The 18775-nt window shown below is 40.6% G+C and overlaps 1 protein-coding gene across 1 annotated transcript in view; it reads left to right on the forward strand.

The window, feature by feature from the left end:
• The window catches only part of LOC137340110 (adhesion G protein-coupled receptor A1), a 387365-nt gene that overhangs the window by 245871 nt on the left and 122719 nt on the right, over window positions 1-18775 (forward strand). The window contains exons 11-12 of the mRNA XM_068002423.1: window positions 5657-5818; window positions 10194-10415. Coding sequence (XP_067858524.1) covers window positions 5657-5818; window positions 10194-10415 — 384 coding nt within the window. The remainder of the gene's footprint in view (window positions 1-5656; window positions 5819-10193; window positions 10416-18775) is intronic.

Here is an 18775-nt window from a genome sequence, read left to right on the forward strand (position 1 = left end):
AAGACTTCCTTACTCTTGTGCTCCAACCCCCTTGCAATAAAGGCCAACATACCATTTTCCTTCCTTATTGCTTGCTGTACCTGCATGTTAACTTCCTGTGTTTCATGTACAAGGACATCCAAATCCCTCTGAACACCAACATTTAATAATTTCTCACTATTTAGAAAATATTGTGTTTTTTTTATTCTTCGTACCAAAGTGAATAACCTCACATTTCCCCACATTGTTCTCCATCTGCCACCTTCTTGCCCACTCACTTCACCTGTCTATATCCCTTTGCAGACTCTGTGTCCTCCTCACAGCTTACTTTCCCACCTAGCTTTGTATCGTCAGCAAACTTGGATACATTGCATTCGGTCCCTTTATCTAAGTCATTAATATAAATTGTAAACAGCTGAGGCCCCAGCATTGATCCTTGCGGCACCCCACTAGTAACAGCCTGCCAAACTGCAACTGACCCATTTATTCCTACTCTCTGTTTTCTGTCCGTTAACCAATCCTCTATCCATGCTAATATATTACCCCCACCCCATGAACCCTTATCATGTGTTACAATCTTTTGTGTGGCCTCTTATTGAATGCCTTTTTGAAGATCCAAATATACGACATCCACAGGTTCCTCTTTATCTACCCTGCTAGTTACTTTAATTTTCTTATTCTCATTAGACCCTTGGTTCCGCACTATTTCTGGTATGTTTTTTGTGCCATCTACTGTGAAGACAGATACAAAATATTTGTTTAATGCCTCTGCCATTTCCTTATTCCCCATTATAATTTCTCCTGTCACAGTCTCGAAGGGACCCACTAGCAAGATATATAAAAACAGATTATAAGAGCTTCTACAAGTGTATAAAAAGGAAGAGAAGCAAAAGAAAGCTACTCTCTCTTCCTTTTTACATACCTGTAGAAGCTCTTACAATCAGTTTTTATATTTCTTGCTGGTTTACTCTCTATTTTTTCCCTTTTTATCTTTTTTTTGGTCATCCTTTTGCTGGTTTCTAAAACTCTCCCAGTCCTCAGGCTTACTACTCTTCTTGGCAACATTATAAACCTCTTCTTTTAATCTAATACTATGCTTAAATTCTTTAGTTAGCCACGGATGGATCACTTTTCCCGTGGAGTTTTTATTTCTCAATGGAATGTATATTCGTTCAGAATGTTTAAATATTTCTTTAAATGTTTGCCATTGCTTATCTACTGTCATATCTTTTAATCTAATTTTCCAATCTACCTTAGCCAACTCGCCTCTCATACCTATGTAATTGGCTTTGTTTAAGTTTAAGACTCTAATTTCGGACTCAAGTACGTCACTCTCAAACTCAATGTGAAATCCTATTCATATTATGATCACTCTTCCCCAGAGGATCCCTTACTATGAGAATATTAATTAACCCTGTCTCATTACACAAGACAATACCTAAAATAGCCTCTTCCCTGGTTGGTTGCATGACTTATTGTTCTAGGAAACGGTCTCTAATGCATGCCATGAACTCGTCCTCCAAACTACTTTTACCAATTTGATTTGTCCCATCTATATGAAGATTAAAGTCCTCCGCGATTATTTCCACCAGGGTTCTCCCGTTTGTCTGTTGTAACTTTCGGTAGATCACTGGAAACCCTGGAGAAACGACGTAAATGGTGTGTGCGGATTTTTCTGGCTGACAATCAGGAGAACCCCAATGGAAACTCAACACCTAGAATCTTCATTAATAAGAAACTTTTTCCTTACTGAACTAGATTTTTTTTCCCCAAAGGCACCACTATGTTCGAGAGAAATTGTAATATTACAAATGGATTCCTCACAACAGTCTGATCAGAGCACTGGGTCAGAAAATTGTATGTTTGAGGAAACTATTTAAAAATGTTCCAAAGTTTTAGTTCTCCTTTAATACTTAGACTATCTACTTTTGATGTATGAATGAAGTAATAATATAACCTGAGGTATTTTAATTCACCTTCACTTATGCACTAATGTGGAGCTTTGTATGTTTGCTCTTAGAGTTCACTTACTGAATGCAAACAAAAGAGGAAATTGACTTAAAACTCAGGGCAGGATGTTTGGTTTGGCCTGTTCAGAACAAGCTACTAAGCTCTGTTTTTACAAAGGCTAAAAAGGGGCACATTGACCTTGGGGCATGGAGAGGCAATCTGGCTTGCAGCCAAATCATAGATTGGCATTTCTGTTGGAAGAAGAAATTATATTTGAAAAGAAAACTTCATCTGAACTCTCACTTGCAGCTAATATTTGGCAAACTACAAACTAGATTTTCTCCCCGATTACATACTAATGGAGCAGTTTTACCAACTGGACAGGTTTTAAAAATCAAATAGTTACAAAGAATAGTGGTTAGAATTAGCATTCTTTTGTTGAGATTTTTGTTCTTTTCTACCTAGTTAACATTTTTGTTTAAATGATAGTGACATTATCAGGAGTGCTGGTGTGAAGAGCGTTTGATTGTGTGAGGAAGCCAAACTAGCATCAGCAGGCATCCAATCTTCTGCATAAGTGTATTTCAGCAGCATCAACAGTATATGTTAATTTAGATCCTCACACTGCTGTGCCCACTGAGAAACCCTTTCAAGCCAGTACAAAAATAATTATAAAACTGATCATAGATAAAACAAAACCGAAGGCTATTAAACATTGTATCTGTTTGATTTTGAAAAATTCCCAGGAACTCAGACTCCCTCTTTTAAGATCTTTATTGTAATGTAATTGTTCTTGTATTTTTTGTTATTACATTATAACCACATGGTGCAGAATCTCCTCAGATTTAGTCACAGTGTAAACCATTTTTCAGTTCTGAAAATAATTCTTCACTTTTTCAGCAGTCTAAAATATTATTGAAATGCTTTTTTTCCCTTTTAAAAAAAATCCTGCTCCAGACAAAGAATCAAGATTAAGTTACATTGATTTCTTTCTTCACCACTTGCATCTTTTGAAATGGGGAAAACACATTTATTTGTGTGTACAGCAAGGCAATCTGAAGTAATGCCACTCCCACTTCAGACAAGGACTAGAATAGCATCCTCAATTCTGTTACTCAAATTGGTTGGGTCCGAAATGATTGCTATTCTTCAAGTCTTTTTGTGCTCCCAAAAACCACAACGGTCAAAATTGTGAGACTACTGCCCTCGTATTTATTTGCAGCTATAGACAGTTATGTCAGCGATAGTGAGTTTATATAGTAGCCAATATGATTTGTGTTTTTTTCTGTTTTTTATAATTTAAAAACATTAATATTAAAGACAAAGCAGATTTTGCTGATTTTGGCAACATTGTCAGGTAAGCATTTTGCATGATGTGAGACCACCTCGAGGAAGAACTCTCTCACCACTTTTTATTATTGTAAATACTACAAAGAAAATATTTTAATGTTAAAATTCAAATTTCAAAATAGCACTGATTACCCGTTGAACTACTTTTTAAATTTCTAGTAAAATTTTTACTGACCAATAAATACAACTCCACACCTATTTGAGTTTTTAAAAAATTTGTTCTGGGACGTGGGCGATGCTGGCAAGGCTTCATTTATTGTCCATGCCTGGTGCCCCGAGAAGGTGGTGGTGGGCCTTCTTCTTGAACCACTGCAATCCTGTGGTGATGGTGCTGCCACGATAGTGTTAGGTAGGGAATACCAGGACAATGACCCAGTGACAATGAAGGGTTGCTGATATATGTCCAAAGCAGGGATGGTGTGTGACCTGGAGGGGAATTTGGAGGTGATAGTGTTCCCATGACATTGCTACACTTGTCTTTATTGGTGGTAGAGGTTGCAGGGGTGGGAGAGCATAAGAAATAGGAACAGGAATAGGCCATATGGCCCCTCGAGCCTGCTCTGCCATTCAATAAGATGGTGACTGATCTTTGGCCTTAACTCCACTTTCTTGCCTGATCCCCATATCCCTTGATTCCCCTAGAGTCCAAAAATCTATCTATCTGAGCCTTGAATATACTCACTCAGCATCCACAGTCCTCTTTGGAGAGTTCCAAAGATTCACAACCCTCTGAGTGAAGAAATTCCTCCTCATCTCGGTCTTAAATGGCTGACCCTTTATCCTGAGACTGTGCCCCCTAGTTCTAGACTCAGTAGCCAAGGGAAACAACCTCTCAGCATCTACCCTGTCAAGCCCCCTCAGAATCTTATATGTTTCAATGAGATCACCTCTCATTCTTCTAAACTCCAGAGTATAGGCCCATTCTACTTAAACTCTCCTCATAGGACAACCCTCTCATTGGCACTATTGAAGTAACCTTGTTGAGTTGCTGCAATGCACCCTGATGTCCTGTATACTGCAGCAACAGTATCCTGGTGATGGAGGAGGAGGAGGTGGATATAATGTCTGATGACGTGAGTACCAATCAAGCAAACTCTGTCTTGGATGGTGTCAAGTTTCTTGAGTGTTGTTGCGATTGCACCCATTCAGGCGAGTAGTGAATATTCCATCACATTCCTGTAGACTTGGAAATGTATCACCGTTCCTTCATCGTCGCTGGGTCAAAATCCTGGAACTCCCTTCCTAACTGCACTGTGGGAGAACCGTCACAACACGGACTGCAGCGGTTCAAGAAGGCGGCTCACCACCACCTTCTCGAGGGCAATTAGGGATGGGCAATAAATGCTGGCCTCGCCAGCGATGCCCACATCCCGTGAACGAATATTAAAAAAAAGATGGTGGATAGAGCTTGAGGAGTCAGGAGGTGAGCCAATCATCGCAGAGTACCCAGCCTCTTCCCTGCTCTTGTAACCACGGTGTTGATATGGCTAGTCTAGTTCAGTTTCTAGTCAGTGTGACTTCCAGGATGTTGATGGTGGGGGACTTGGTGATGGTAGTGCCATTGAAGGCCAAGGAGAGCTGGCTGAGCTTTCACCTGTTTGAGATGGTCATTACCAGGCATTTATGTGGTGCAAATGTGATATGCCACCTGTCAGCCCAAGGCTAGATGTTGTCCAGATCGTGCTGTATGCCGGTAGGGGCTGCTTCATTATCATGAGTTGTGAATGCAGCTGAACATTCTGGAATCGTCAGCGAACAGTTGTACCCCTGACCATATGACACAGGAAAGGCCTTTGATGAGCAGGTGAAGATGATCGGGCCAAAGACACTGCCCTGAACAACTCTTGTTTTGATGCCCAGAGACTGTGATGACAGGCGCCCGACAACCACAATCACCCTCCTTTGTATTTTTGAATGTGCAGAGCTGTACATTTCCCTGATCTGAGGACCTGTGCATGTGAGGCACCATAACTTGGCATTGCCAGTTCACAACACTATCAAAATTGTACCAGTGTAAAACTGGTATTAGTCATATGACTGCACCATTTATATCTAAACAAAAAAACCAATCAAACTCTGTACCAGGTCTCAACATAAACTAACAGTTTGCTTGAAAACTTGACAGCTTCATGTGATTTGTTTTGACTATCATATCAAATGAGAGAAGTCAGTCATTTTAGGAGAAAAAAATGTCAAGCTGAATCAGTAAAGGCTGATATTTGCATGGCTACTTGTGGTCATCCTAAACTTCAGTTTTTTTTAATTGAATGGTAACGTAACTGAGTTTTAAAAAAAAAACCTGCCATTTATGTTTGCAGTACAAAGCGACATCTGGAGATGAATCATCCAAATATAATTGAGCATATTTATTCTGCAGCTGGGAGAGCACATCACAGAAATAGCTAGTAACGTGATGCTCGTGGATGAACACATATTGTGGATGGCCCAGAATGAAGAGAAGGCTTGCACCCGAATCGTGCAGTGTGTGGAATTCATTGCAAGCCTTGTGTTGACCAGCAATACACAGGGCATTTCAAAGGTATTCCTTTCAATGCTGCATTTTCTTAATTGATTAGAAAGGATGAAGATGTTCACTAAATTTTCAAAAATTATGGCTATCAAGATAATACTGCTTCAGCTAGCAGCTGTTCTGTTCATTAATGAACATTTATGGGACTACAAATGAGTTAATGGCGGATTGTCAGTAACAAAATATATATTTGGCAAACCTTTATTCAGTGAAATGAGTCAGGAGAGCTGTTTCTCAATTTTTAAAAATGTTTTTTTTTACTGAATTCAATAGAGTTAACACGCATTCTTGGTTTTGGCCTTTTATAAATTGTATCAGATAGCACTTGCAATTACATACTCCAACAACAATAACTTGCATTTATATTGCGCTTTTAACATAATAAAACGTCCCAAGGCACTTCACAGGCGCATTATCAAACAAAATTTAACACTAAGCCACATAAGGAGATATTGAAGGTAGGTTTTATGGAGCATCTTAAAGGAGGAGAGAGAGAGGCGGTGAGGTTTAGAAAAATACAATACATTTTTTTAAAATAATGCAGGGACTTGGTACAGTGGATATAGTGAGGTTAGTTTGTCTAAAACCAGAATAGGAGAACCAGGGAATAATGTCTTCACCCTTAGAGTTCTTGAATTACAGAATAATCTCTTACCTAGTGCAGTAAATGCTGATTCTATAAAACAGTGAGGGTCTTGCACAGTTCTCTACATTTTCTTAGCAGTAAATACTAAGAGTTGATATATTCAAGGTCTTTTCTTTGACGCAGGAGGCTTGGGACAAATGACAAGTATGGGTGAGGGACTAGGGTCTGGGCAAGTGCTTGGGCAGTTTACAGCCTATTAGGTTGCTGATGTGAGCAGTGGGAGACTGTGGTCTTTGTGATCATCCATTGGTCCTTCAACTGAGGGTGATTCAGGGGCAGTAATATGAGGATGGGCTTGCAGAAAGGAGGCCACACCTCCTCAGTTCATGCAGCACTCACTAGGAATGACAAATTGCTTTGTTCACATGTTTGTCGAAAAGTCTTGTATTGCACCGTAGAGAAAGGCTGCACCTTCCCACAACTAAAAACAAATCACTTTTTTGTGAAGATTAGTTCAGTTTAGAAAAAGTACAATAATTTCTGACATATTGAAGTACAGCCATCCTAATGGATGTAGGATTGAGTCAACAATCTAATTTTCAAAAAATATTGTTTTTTTGGGTCTTTTCTAACCTTTTTACCCCAGGTTATTTTGGCTGTTGTACCTTGAATCAAATCTCATGGATGAGTCCCAATTCCCTGTACCTTTTAAGAGTGTCTATTCTTGACTTATAATCTATGTAAATTATCAGTAAAGCGCTTGGGAAATGAACAGCATATCTTGTCTGGTAATTACTTTTCAGTACTGAGTTTATCTAATGCCTTCTCACTCCAGACTCACATCAGCTCAAATTTTATGTTTGAAATATCAGCAAATTTATTTTTGCAAAAGATGAACAGGCACCTAAGTAACAGTAATGTAGAAATATCTCTAAATTTACAGTCGATAACCTTTCACCTAACTCCTCATATAGACAAAATAATAGAAAGATTGAAGTTCTAAGAACTGAGCTAATCCTTTGTAAATTTTTTTTAGAACACAGAGGGATAAATTTTGTGTTTTCCCACTGCCACTGGGTGTTAAGTGTCACCAGGGAGGAGTGCAGAGTGGAAAATCTGGTGGGGATGCTCACACACCACTAACAGAACCTGCCTAAATTAAGAGGAGGAATATCGGGCAGATTCTGTAACAAGTGTGCCCTCCCACCTGCCCTATCTGCGCGCTGTCCAGGCGATGCTTAACACCCAGCTGGGAATGATGAAAGTCTATCCCCCAGTGTTTCTCCTTTCTCTCAGGAATATCATACTGGCTTCTTGAAGATTTCAAACTGCCCTTGTGATTGAAACACAATCAACCCATTTATATCTTCAAAAAGGTTCCTGGAAATTTTTGGATTTTTAATAAGTTTTTAAAAAAAGCTGTCAATAAAAACCAAACCAATCAGATAGTATTGTTTAAGTTTGAATTATTCCTCTGTCCAAACTATAATTGCCAAAACTTTGTAACATTGTAACAGGATAGGCATGGTGCAAAATTCTGGCTTAGCCAGCTGTTAAACACCCAATGAGCAAAATTCCTCAGGATTTGATCCCATTGGGATGGCACCCACTGGTGCTGTTCAGCATAAATGCCACCCGAATTTGTAGGATCAGTGGAAAGGCACCTAATTACTATTAAGCAGGTAGGCACAAGTGCCATTTCAGGCACACCTCTAATATCCGCCTGTTCCATGCGCCCTGAAATTTTTGCAAATTCCCACCTGCGGTAGGGGTTTCTAGGTCCCCCTCCCCAAATCAGCTCACAGTCCCCTTGGGGCCCCTAAACAGGGTGGCCGAAATGTTAAAAAAATAATATTTTTTCCTTGAGATCCAGGCTGCTAGCCTGATCTGGACCCCAATTGGTGGGGCCCACATCCACCCTTGTGGAGTCAGTACCCCTCACCTCACTCACTTTCCACTGATAAACTGGGTCCCAGTCCAGCCTAAGGAGTGGGACTTCAGCCATAGGGAGTCCCCACCCCTGACTCTGCCCTTTTGCTGTCATTTTTATGTAAGGGGTGGGTGGACGTTCCACCCCTTACAGGGCAACCAGGAAGCTCCTGGAAACAGCGGAAACCTGGTGCAACCGGGTCCCTACTGTTTTCCTCGGTGTTGTGCCGGTCTTCTGTTGGAATAGAACCCCTGAGAAATTATGGAGCCTTCAAATATTATGGGTTGGCTTAAAGGGGCAGCCACCAAGATTTAAAAAAAATTGTCACAATTGTAAACTCATAAAAGGTATGGATACATGAAATTATGACATCAATAATGGAGGATGAAAGGTTACTCCTGCATGAGAGTAAAATACAGTAAGGCCTTCAGCTTTCTTATTTGGTTGTTAGCCCACATTTAATTGCATTGCTCAACTAGATTGTTCTCCACTAGGGAGATTGTGTTGGACAACCAGTTAAATCATATTAATGCCCTCATACTTTGGTTTTCTTTGTTTAATATTGAAACATCGCCCCACCTCGCCTATAAACGATCATTAAGATTTGACCTTAAAAGAGCTTTGTGCCACACATGAGGTCTACTGAATGTCCTTTCAGCTGAAAGAATCGTAAAATCCTGAGCATTTTCCAGCAGTTTGAATAACTTTCTAAATCATGATTTTAAAAATAAATAATACAGGTTACTGTGGAGTTATACAAACTGCATGTTGAGATGTAGCCCAGCTATTTGCAGTTTTCAATCCAAACATATAGTCCCAGCTAGGTTTAGAAGTGATCTGGTCAATAAAATAATATTATTTAAAAACTATATAATAATAAATAATACTGAATGTGAATTGTCTGAGCAAGATCTGAAAATCAAATTGTTGAAATTTTAGCAATTTTAACCTTTGCTACCAGCTGCTTTAAGGATTTGAGGAAGTGTGAGCAGATTATTTTAGTGCATTCCGAATGCAAAGCTGTTTTGTAATAGTACAGTTACGGCCTTTAGGCAAGAAATGTTACGTTTATATTTAAAACCAATGAGAGGTGCTGTAATATATTCTTGCCTGAAGGGTTTTAATTATTAAAATGTTCACAGAAATATGCACTTAAAATTGCACTTTCTCTGTTGAACCAATGCAAGGTATAACCTATAACCTCTTGTGTTCTCACCAAAGGGGAGCAATTTGCATTTTGCAAGTAGGATTTCTGTTAAATATTTCAGGCTCCCCAATCATGTTTCTTGTTTGTTAATTCACATCAGTCTGTGACTACATTTTTCTGTCAAAGCAGGCTGGGTATTAAAATGCACTTTGCATGTTAATGTAATTTTATTATGCAAGCTGCAATCATGCTAACTTGAATTTTGTTGATTTGAGGTCTAAGTTCTGTAGGCAAACTCTACTGTTTAACCATTTATATGATAATAACCCTGTTTTTGTGTAACTTATATTCAGACGTGTATCTTTGACCTTTTTATTTGTCTTAACGATCCTTTTCTGTCTTGCGTCCATTAAAGCTGAAATGAAGAATGGTTTAATGCTGACTGTAAATAAAATAAAGCAGTGTTTCTTCTACCATGTCACGCAATGCTGAGCAATTTCTGTTCATTTTGGATGACTGCCAGCCAGCAATTAATGATACTGAATTGGCTCATTGAGATTGCATGGTTTTCCCTGAGACTGAAAAATAAAAAAATAGCAGAAGTAAAGGCATAATTTCAACAATTAAAAAGTTACCATGTCAAGTAACCTATATATGCGGTATGTGCCATCTTTCAGCTGGTTTCATTGAAATTTCTTTTGGTCTTCTGTGTTCTCACCAGGTTTCCATGAATATAGCACTGGAGGCATTCATGATCAAGCCAGCTAGTTTCACAGGCATGACGTGCACTGCCTTCCAGAAAATGGGTACGAATCCAGAGAGATCATTGATCCGTGACGTGGGTAGACGGGTTTGGAAGGCTGAGTATCGTCGAGACCAACATTTGAATTTCAAATGCAATACAGGCAATCTCACCAGTTCTCTAGTGAATTTCCCAGTTAAGGTAAGGATGATTTGTGCTGGGCAAGTGAAGGCAGACATTTTGATGCATCTGTCTCTCAAAATGTCAGACTGATTACTTTCTTAATTAACCTCTCTGTCCTAAAGGAACATTCTTTGCCCAAATCACTAACTGCAACAAAAGGCATTCATGAATTACAATAACTTTTTGTCAATGTAATGTGAAATATACAACTTGTACAGTACTTTGAATTAAATTTATTGTTAATATGAAGAAAAGTTTCAAAATTAATCAGTAAGAGTATTATAGGCCTTATTCTGACAGGTATAAAAATCATTTAATTCTTCACGTTACCTCATCAGGATAAGATGAAAAGCAGTTCAATCTGCAGTGGATCATGAACAAATAAAATTTATGTATATTATAACATGGCCATTTTGCATAATGAAGATTGAGGCAATTAATATTCACGGATTTGAAAGAAAAAAAGAAAGGCATTTATATATGATGACTCCCAGAAATGTTACGTTTGTATTTAAAATCATTGAGAGGTGCTGTAATATATTCTTGCCTGAAGGATTTTAATTATGAAAATGTTCACAGGAATGTACACTTAAAATTGCACATTCTCTGTTGAACCAATACAAGATATAGCCTATAACCATAAGCAGCCTGTTGCACAGTGAATTACTTGGAAATGCAGTGACTGTTGATACATAAACAAATGATTGACCAAACAGAATTTTTTTTTCTCCAATCAATGTTTCAAATACAGCAGCTTGATCAGGTCAGCGCTGTGTGTTCGAACTCAGTTGAGGGTATTCTCAGAAGGAGTTTTAACGTGATTACGGTCAACCAGTTATCAAATGGTAATATTTAGAGGGGAAATTCAGGAGAGATGAGTTATTAAAGGACCAGGCTGTATCTTAATTGTCTTCAAGCAGTTATCAATTATTGCTTAATTGGCATACTTTAATAATGGCATACAGTTTGATGCCATTTTTACTCAACATGTGTTTGTTAGAATTTTTCTGAGCGCATTTACTTTCTAGTTTCCCCCTCCCACTTTGATCTGCCTGTGCCATGATCCTCTGCAGACAAGAGGGCAAATGACTGATTTGCACCCTGGCCTCTGCTAATTTTTAAAAATTATTCATTCATGGGATGTGGGCGTCGCTGGCAAGGCCAGCATTTATTGCCCATCCCTAATTGCCCTTGAGGTGGTGGTGATGAGCCATCTTCTTGAACCGCTGCAGTCCGTGTGGTGAAGGTTCTCCCAATGTGCTGTTAAGTAGGGAGTTCCAGGATTTTGACTCAGCGACGATGAAGGAACGGCGACATATTTCCAAGTTGGGATGGTGTGTGACTTAGAGGGGAACGTGCAAGTGGTTTTGTTCCCATGTGCCTGCTGCCCTTGTCCTTCTAGGTGGTAGAGGTCACGGGTTTGGGAGGTGCTGTCAAAGAAGCCTTGGCGAGTTGCTGCAGTGCATCCTGTGGATGGTACACACTGTAGCCACGGTGCGCCGGAGGTGAAGGGAGTGAATATTTAGGGTGGTGGATGGAGTGCCAATCAAGCGGGCTGCTTTGTCCTGGATGGTGTTGAACTTCTTGAGTGTTGTTAGAGCTGCACTCATCCAGGCAAGTGGAGAGTATTCCATCAGACTCCTGACTTGTGCCTTGTAGATGGTGGAAAAGCTTTGTGGAGTCAGGAGGTGAGTCACTCACCGCAGAATACCCAGCGCCTCTGACCTGCTCTTGTAGCCACAGTATTTATGTGGCTGGTCCAGTTAAGTTTCTGGTCAATGTTGACCCCCAGGATGTTGATGGTGGGGAAATTGGCGATGGTAATGCCGTTGAATGTCAAGGGGAGATGGTTGGACTCTCTCTTGTTGGAGGTGGTCATTGCCTGGCACTTGTCTGGCGCGAATGTTACTTGCCACTTATCAGCCCAAGCCTGGATGTTGTCCAGGTCTTGCTGCATGCGGGCACGGGCTGCTTCATTATCTGAGGGGTTGCGAATGGAACTGAGCACTGTGCAATCATCAGCAAACATCGCCATTTCTGACCTTACGATGGAGGGAAGGACATTGATGAAGCAGTTGAAGATGGTTGGGCCTAGGACACTGCCCTGAGGATCTCCTGCAGCAATGTCCTGGGGCTGAGATGATTGGCCTCCAACAACCACTACCATCTTCCTTTGTGCTAGGTATGACTCCAGCCACTGGAGAGTTTTCTCCCTGATTCCCATTGACTTCAATTTTACTAGGGCTCCTTGGTGCCACACTCGATCAAATGCTGCCTTGATGTCAAGTGCAGTCACTCTCACCTCACCTCTGGAATTCAGCTCTTTTGTCCATGTTTGGTCCAAGGCTGTAATGAGGTCTGGAGCCAAGTGGTCCTGGCAGAATCCAAACTGAGTATCGGTGAGCAGGTTATTGCTGAGTAAGTGCCACTTGATAGCACTGTCGACGACACCTTCCATCACTTTGCTGATGATTGAGAGTAGACTGATGGGGCGGTAATTGGCCGGATTGGATTTGTCCTGCTTTTTGTGGACAGGACATACCTGGGCAATTTTCCATATTTTCGGGTAGATGCCAGTGTTGTAGCTGTACTGGAACAGCTTGGCTGGAAGCGCGGCTAGTTCTGGAGCACAAATCTTCAGCACTACAGCCGGGATGTTGTCGGGGCCCATAACCTTTGTTGTATCCAGTGCACTCAGCCGTTTCTTGATATGTGGAGTGAATCGAATTGGCTGAAGACTGGCTCCTGTGATGGTGGGGATATCGGGAGGAGGCCGAGATGGATCATCCACTCAGCACTTCTGGCTGAAGATGGTTGCAAACGCTTCAGCCTTGCCTTTTGCACTCATGTGCTGGACTCTGCCATCATTGAGGATCGTCATGATGTGGAGATGCCGGTGATGGACTGGGGTTGACAATTGTAAACAATTTTACAACACCAAGTTATAGTCCAACAATTTTTATTTGAAATCTCAAATAAAAATTGTTGGACTATAACTTGGTGTTGTAAAATTGTTTACAATCATTGAGGATGGGGATGTTGATGGAGCCTTCTCCTCCCGTTAATTGTTTAATTGTCCACCACCATTCACGACTGGATGTGGCAGGACTGCAGAGCTTTGATCTGATCCGTTGGTTGTGGAATCGTTTAGCTCTGTCTATAGCATGTTGCTTCTGCTGTTTAGCACGCATGTAGTCCTGTGTTGTAGCTTCACCAGGTTGGCACCTCATTTTTAGGTATGCTTGGTGCTGCTCCTGGCATGCTCTTCTACACTCCTTTTTGAACCAGGGTTGATCTCCTGGTTTGTTGGTAATGGTAGAGTGAGGAATATGCCGGGCCATGAGGTTACAGATTGTATTGGAATACAATTCTGCTGCTGCTGATCGCCCACAATGCCTCATCGATGCCCAGTTTTGAGCTGCTAGATCTGTTCTGAAACTATTCCATTTAGCACGGTGGTAGTGCCACACAACACGTTGGATGGTGTCCTCAGAGTGAAGACGGAACTTCGTCTCCACAAGGACTGTGCGGTGGTCACTCCTACCCATACTGTCATGGACAGATGCATCTGCAACAGGTAGATAGGTGAGGACGAGGTCAAGTAAGTTTTTCCCTCGTGTTGGTTCGCTCTCCACCTACCGCAGGCCCAGTCTGGCAGCCATGTCCTTCAGCACTTGGCCAGCTCGATCAGTAGTGGTGCTACCGAGCCACTCTTGGTGATGGACATTGAAGTCCCCCACCCAGAGTACATTCTGTGCCCTTGCTACCCTCAGTGCTTCCTCCAAGTGGTGTTCAACATGGAGGACTGATTCATCAGCTGAGGGAGAGTGGTAGGTGGTAATCAGCAGGAGGTTTCCTTGCCCATGTTTGACCTGATGCCATGAGATTTCATGGGGTCCGGAGTCAATGTTGAGGATTCCCAGGGCCACTCCCTCTTGACTGTATATCACTGTACCACCACCTCTGGTGGGTCTGTCCTGCCGTTGGGACAGGACATACCCAGGAATGGTGAAGGAAGAGTCTGGGACGTTGGCTGAAAGGTATGATTCTGTGAGTATGGCTATGTCAGGCTGTGGCTTGACCAGATGTTAGTGAGGAGGACTTTGCAGGGTCGACTGGGCTTGGTTTGCTTTTGTCGTGTCCGGTGCCTAGTAGTCCGATGCCGGGTGGTCCATCCGGTTTTATTTTTATTATGACTTTTTGTAGTGAGTGGCTTGCCAGGCCATTTCAGAGGGCAATTAGGAATCAACCACATTGCTGTGCATCTGGAGTCACATATAGGCCAGACCACGTAAGGACGGCAGGTTTCCTTCCCTAAAGGACATCAGTGAGCCAGATGGGTTTTTACGACAATCCGGTAGTTTCATGGCCACCATCTCTGATACTAGTTTTATTTTATTCCAGATTTTTGTTTTATATTTGTGGTGGGATTTGAACTTATGACTCTGGATTATTAGTCCAGGCCTCTGGATTACTAGTCCAGTAACATAACCAGTATGCTACTGGACAATATGAGAATGATCTATGGGTAACCTAACTGAATTTTCCCTCCTTATGAATCAATTGACTTTCCTCTGCGTCATGTTAATTTAACATGCTGTGCTACTGCCCCATCTTGCAACGTGCATTTTGGAGTTTTGGGATGTCGTGCACTTTACGCAACGGTAAAATCAAACAGATCCTGCACGTGATAATATCAAGAATACATATACCACTCCATCTGGGTATCTGCTGTATCCAAGCACTTTATGGCGATAATATTGTACTTGCACTCTGCTGTTGAATTGACCCAGTAAGAGAGTGTTCTGTTTCAGCACAATAGCCCATTTAAAAGGTTGTTTTTTTTGTTATGTTTGAATTTTCAAAACGGAAGCAGCCCCATGTGATGAGAGACAGTTAACATAACCTAATTAGAAGTTTTAATAACATCCTCAAAACAGCTTTAAAAAAATCACCACTAAAACAAAGTAATAAGGAGAAACTTCTTTACCCAAAGTGGTTAGTATGTGGAACTTTCCACAGAGGGAGTAGTTGAGGCGAATAGCATAGATACATTTAAGAGGAAGCTAGATAAACACATGAGGGAGAAAGGAATAGAAAATTATGCTGATAGAATTAGATGAAGAGGGGTGGGTGGAGGCTCATGTGGAGTATAAACACCAGCATGGACCAGTTAAGCCGAATGGCCTGTTTCTGTGCTGTACATTCTGTGTAAAAGGATAGAATTTTCACCTTCAAGGAACATTCCACCGGTGTGAATCAGCTGTGCAGGAACCAGAAAATTGGACATCGGTTGAGCTCGCCTAATCCCTAATAGAAACTCCCACCTGTGCATGATTTTTTCACCAGGCTTAGTACCTGCAAATATTGCTCTCACACAATGTGCAAGGGCTTAACTTAAGCATTTGTCCTGCATGGAAATGAGGGTCTGGAGCAAAATCGATGGATTTCTTCAGCTGAAAGTCTGGCCCAGTCTTAGTTTTGACAATTCACAATGGGTGTTGAAGGATGTTCTTGAAAGGACAGTTTTTGGTCTTTTTGTGCGGGGTGGTGGGGGGTGCGGCTGGATGGCTGACTATCAAAATGTATAAAATGTATATGTTATAATAGGGAGCCGGGTTAACGGTGCAGAGGACAGTAAGTGACCTCAGGAGAATGGAGACAGATTAGAAGATTGGGTAGATAGATGGCAAAAGAATTCTAATATGGAGATATGTGAGGTGGTACATCTTGAGAGGACATATACACTTAATGGCAAAACTTTAAAAGGAGAGGAGCAGAGAGACTTAGGTTTCAGATAAATAGATCTAAGCTGCAAAAAAAGCATATGGGATCCTAGGTTTTCTCAATAGGGGCATAGAGTACAAAGCAAAGAGGTGACGCTAAACCAACAAAAAGCATTGTTTAGAATGCTGTTAGAATAGCGTGTCTAGTTTTGGGTGCTTCACTTTAGGAAGCACGTCAAGGTCATGGAGAGAATACAGAAGATATTGATTAAAATGATACCAGGGATGAGGGGCTTTAGTTATGAGGAGAAACACTTTTCATTAGAACAAAGAGGAGATTTGATAGAGGTGTTCAAAATTATGAGGGGATTTGAGAAGGTAAATACGAAAAAACTGCTTCCACTGGTTAGTGAATCAGTAACTAGAGGACAAAAATTTAAGGTCGTTAAAAGAACAAAGGGGGAGGTTAAGATAATTTTTTTTTATATAAACCGTTGGTTGATAAGACATGGAATGCCCTACCGGAAGCAATAATGGAAGCAGACTTTAAAAAAAATTTTAATAAAAATATTCCAAAAAGAAAAAATTAAAAGGGTACACTCTGCCCATTTGTATCTCACAATTGCAGTCAGGGTTATAGGATTCCAATTTGCATATTACAAGGAGTTTACTGGCTGCCCATTTGAGGACCCTACCCAAGATGGCAGTAAGTGACCTGATGCCAATCTCAGGCTAGGTGGTGACACTTAAAATCAGCCCAAAGTCTTAGGCCTTGAAATTGCACAGTGCAAATATCAGCATGTGAACATTTAGTGCATTTACCTGCAATTTATTTTTCTGATAAGTTGTTCAGTAATTCCTCTGCTTGCTGACCATGAAATAAGCATGTTCAGATCCAGTTGCCCAATCTCTCCCAGTTCAAATCACCATCTGACTGACTGACTATTTCTGCTGTCCTGTACAGTTGATTGTCTCGATCCTCACTGTCAAGTGACACACAGTATCATCATATTCGATATTTTCAAACATTTGTAGATTTCAAATAACTTTAGCAAGTCAATTGGCTGTTTCACTTCCCCCTTCTGCATTGTGTATTCATAGATGATTGTAAACAATTTTACAACACCAAGTTATAGTCCAGCAATTTTATTTTAAATTCACAAGCTTTCGGAGGCTTCCTCCTTCGTCAGGTGAACGATGTGAAAATGGTGATCGATGATAATGGGTCTCAGGGTCGACACTGATTTGCATGAAGCTCTGAGGTCACAATGCTCACATTGTGCATGCACCAGCATGGTGGGTGACAATGTGAATTCTTGCAATTTGGCAAGTTTTCTGATTTGGGAGTTTTGTGAGTTGTGGGATTCGAACTGCTTTATCAACCTTTAGCAAATTTAATTTCCCGCTGTGTATTCTGCATTCATTGAATACAGATACAAAGAACTAGAAAAGCAGCTAATCATAGTTTGAGCAGAATGTTGAACATTCTGAAGTGTTGTGCAATGTGGAAAATAAAGCAGGCAGGGCGATCTGAAGAGCTATTGATAACCTTTCAGAAACCCAAATAACTGTGAATCTATTGAAGACACTCTATTAATATTCAGTTAGGGGTCCAGCTGCATACTCAAAAGATGTGTCAAGTGGAAACAAATGCTGCTGCTACAAACTCTGATCCACCTCTGGCGAGCATGCTGATGATGTGATATGTCACCTTATTCCCTTACGTATCTTTGTCAATTAATTGTAGTGCTTCTGTTACACTGCATATAAGCTAATGATGAGTTTTGCTACTTTAGCCATTGCTGCTTGGAGAATTTCACTGTTTGTACTGGTTTTAAAGTTAGTGAAGCTTAAATAATGAGAAAACCTAGAGGTGCTACAAGCCATTATGTAAAATTGTGGATAAACAAATCAAAATGATGTAGAAAGACAAAAATTTATTCTGGAAAGATTGAATACTTAGTAATATAAGTGAAAATTAAAGAGTAGAACCCCCAGGTGTAAAATGATTAGTTTGATTACACTGCTCACTTCCCTTCCTTTGATTAACACGGTATAGATTTATAGAGCCATTTATGATTTCTCTAGTCCAAAAAGGGTTTGCTTGTCCCACCTGGGATGCTCTGATAAATAGTTACACCTGTTTTTAACTGCAAATTAGGGTAAATTATATAATTCACAATGACTATGTAAACTCTGCCCCCTAACATCAGTTTAACCTTTACGTAATAAAGGCTGATGGCAGTCTTACACAGGAATAAAAAATCCATGGTAATGTTATTTACTTGTGATTCATAATCGAAAAATGTCATGGCAACTCAAGTTAAATAGTGGAGACGGAGTAACCAAATCAATAAGGAGAGATAAGAATACGATTGCCACAATCACAAAGGTCCAAGATGGACCCACTTCAGAAATCATGTCTTTATGCATCTATGATATGAGGGCTCATCTATATCTGTTTATAATACATTAAGTCTTGTGTATGTTTCATTCTTGCTGTACTCATTAACTTTAGTTCCTTGCATCACAGATATTGAACCACACTTTAGATGACAACATTTGTAATGGGAAAGCCCGTATTCTATAATGGAAAAACCCTATTTTGACATTTGGTGATTTGGAGATGTGGCTAATGTAGGTTTAGCAACT

Source organism: Heptranchias perlo, chromosome 21 (genome assembly GCF_035084215.1).
Source record: "Heptranchias perlo isolate sHepPer1 chromosome 21, sHepPer1.hap1, whole genome shotgun sequence".
NCBI lineage: Eukaryota > Metazoa > Chordata > Chondrichthyes > Hexanchiformes > Hexanchidae > Heptranchias > Heptranchias perlo.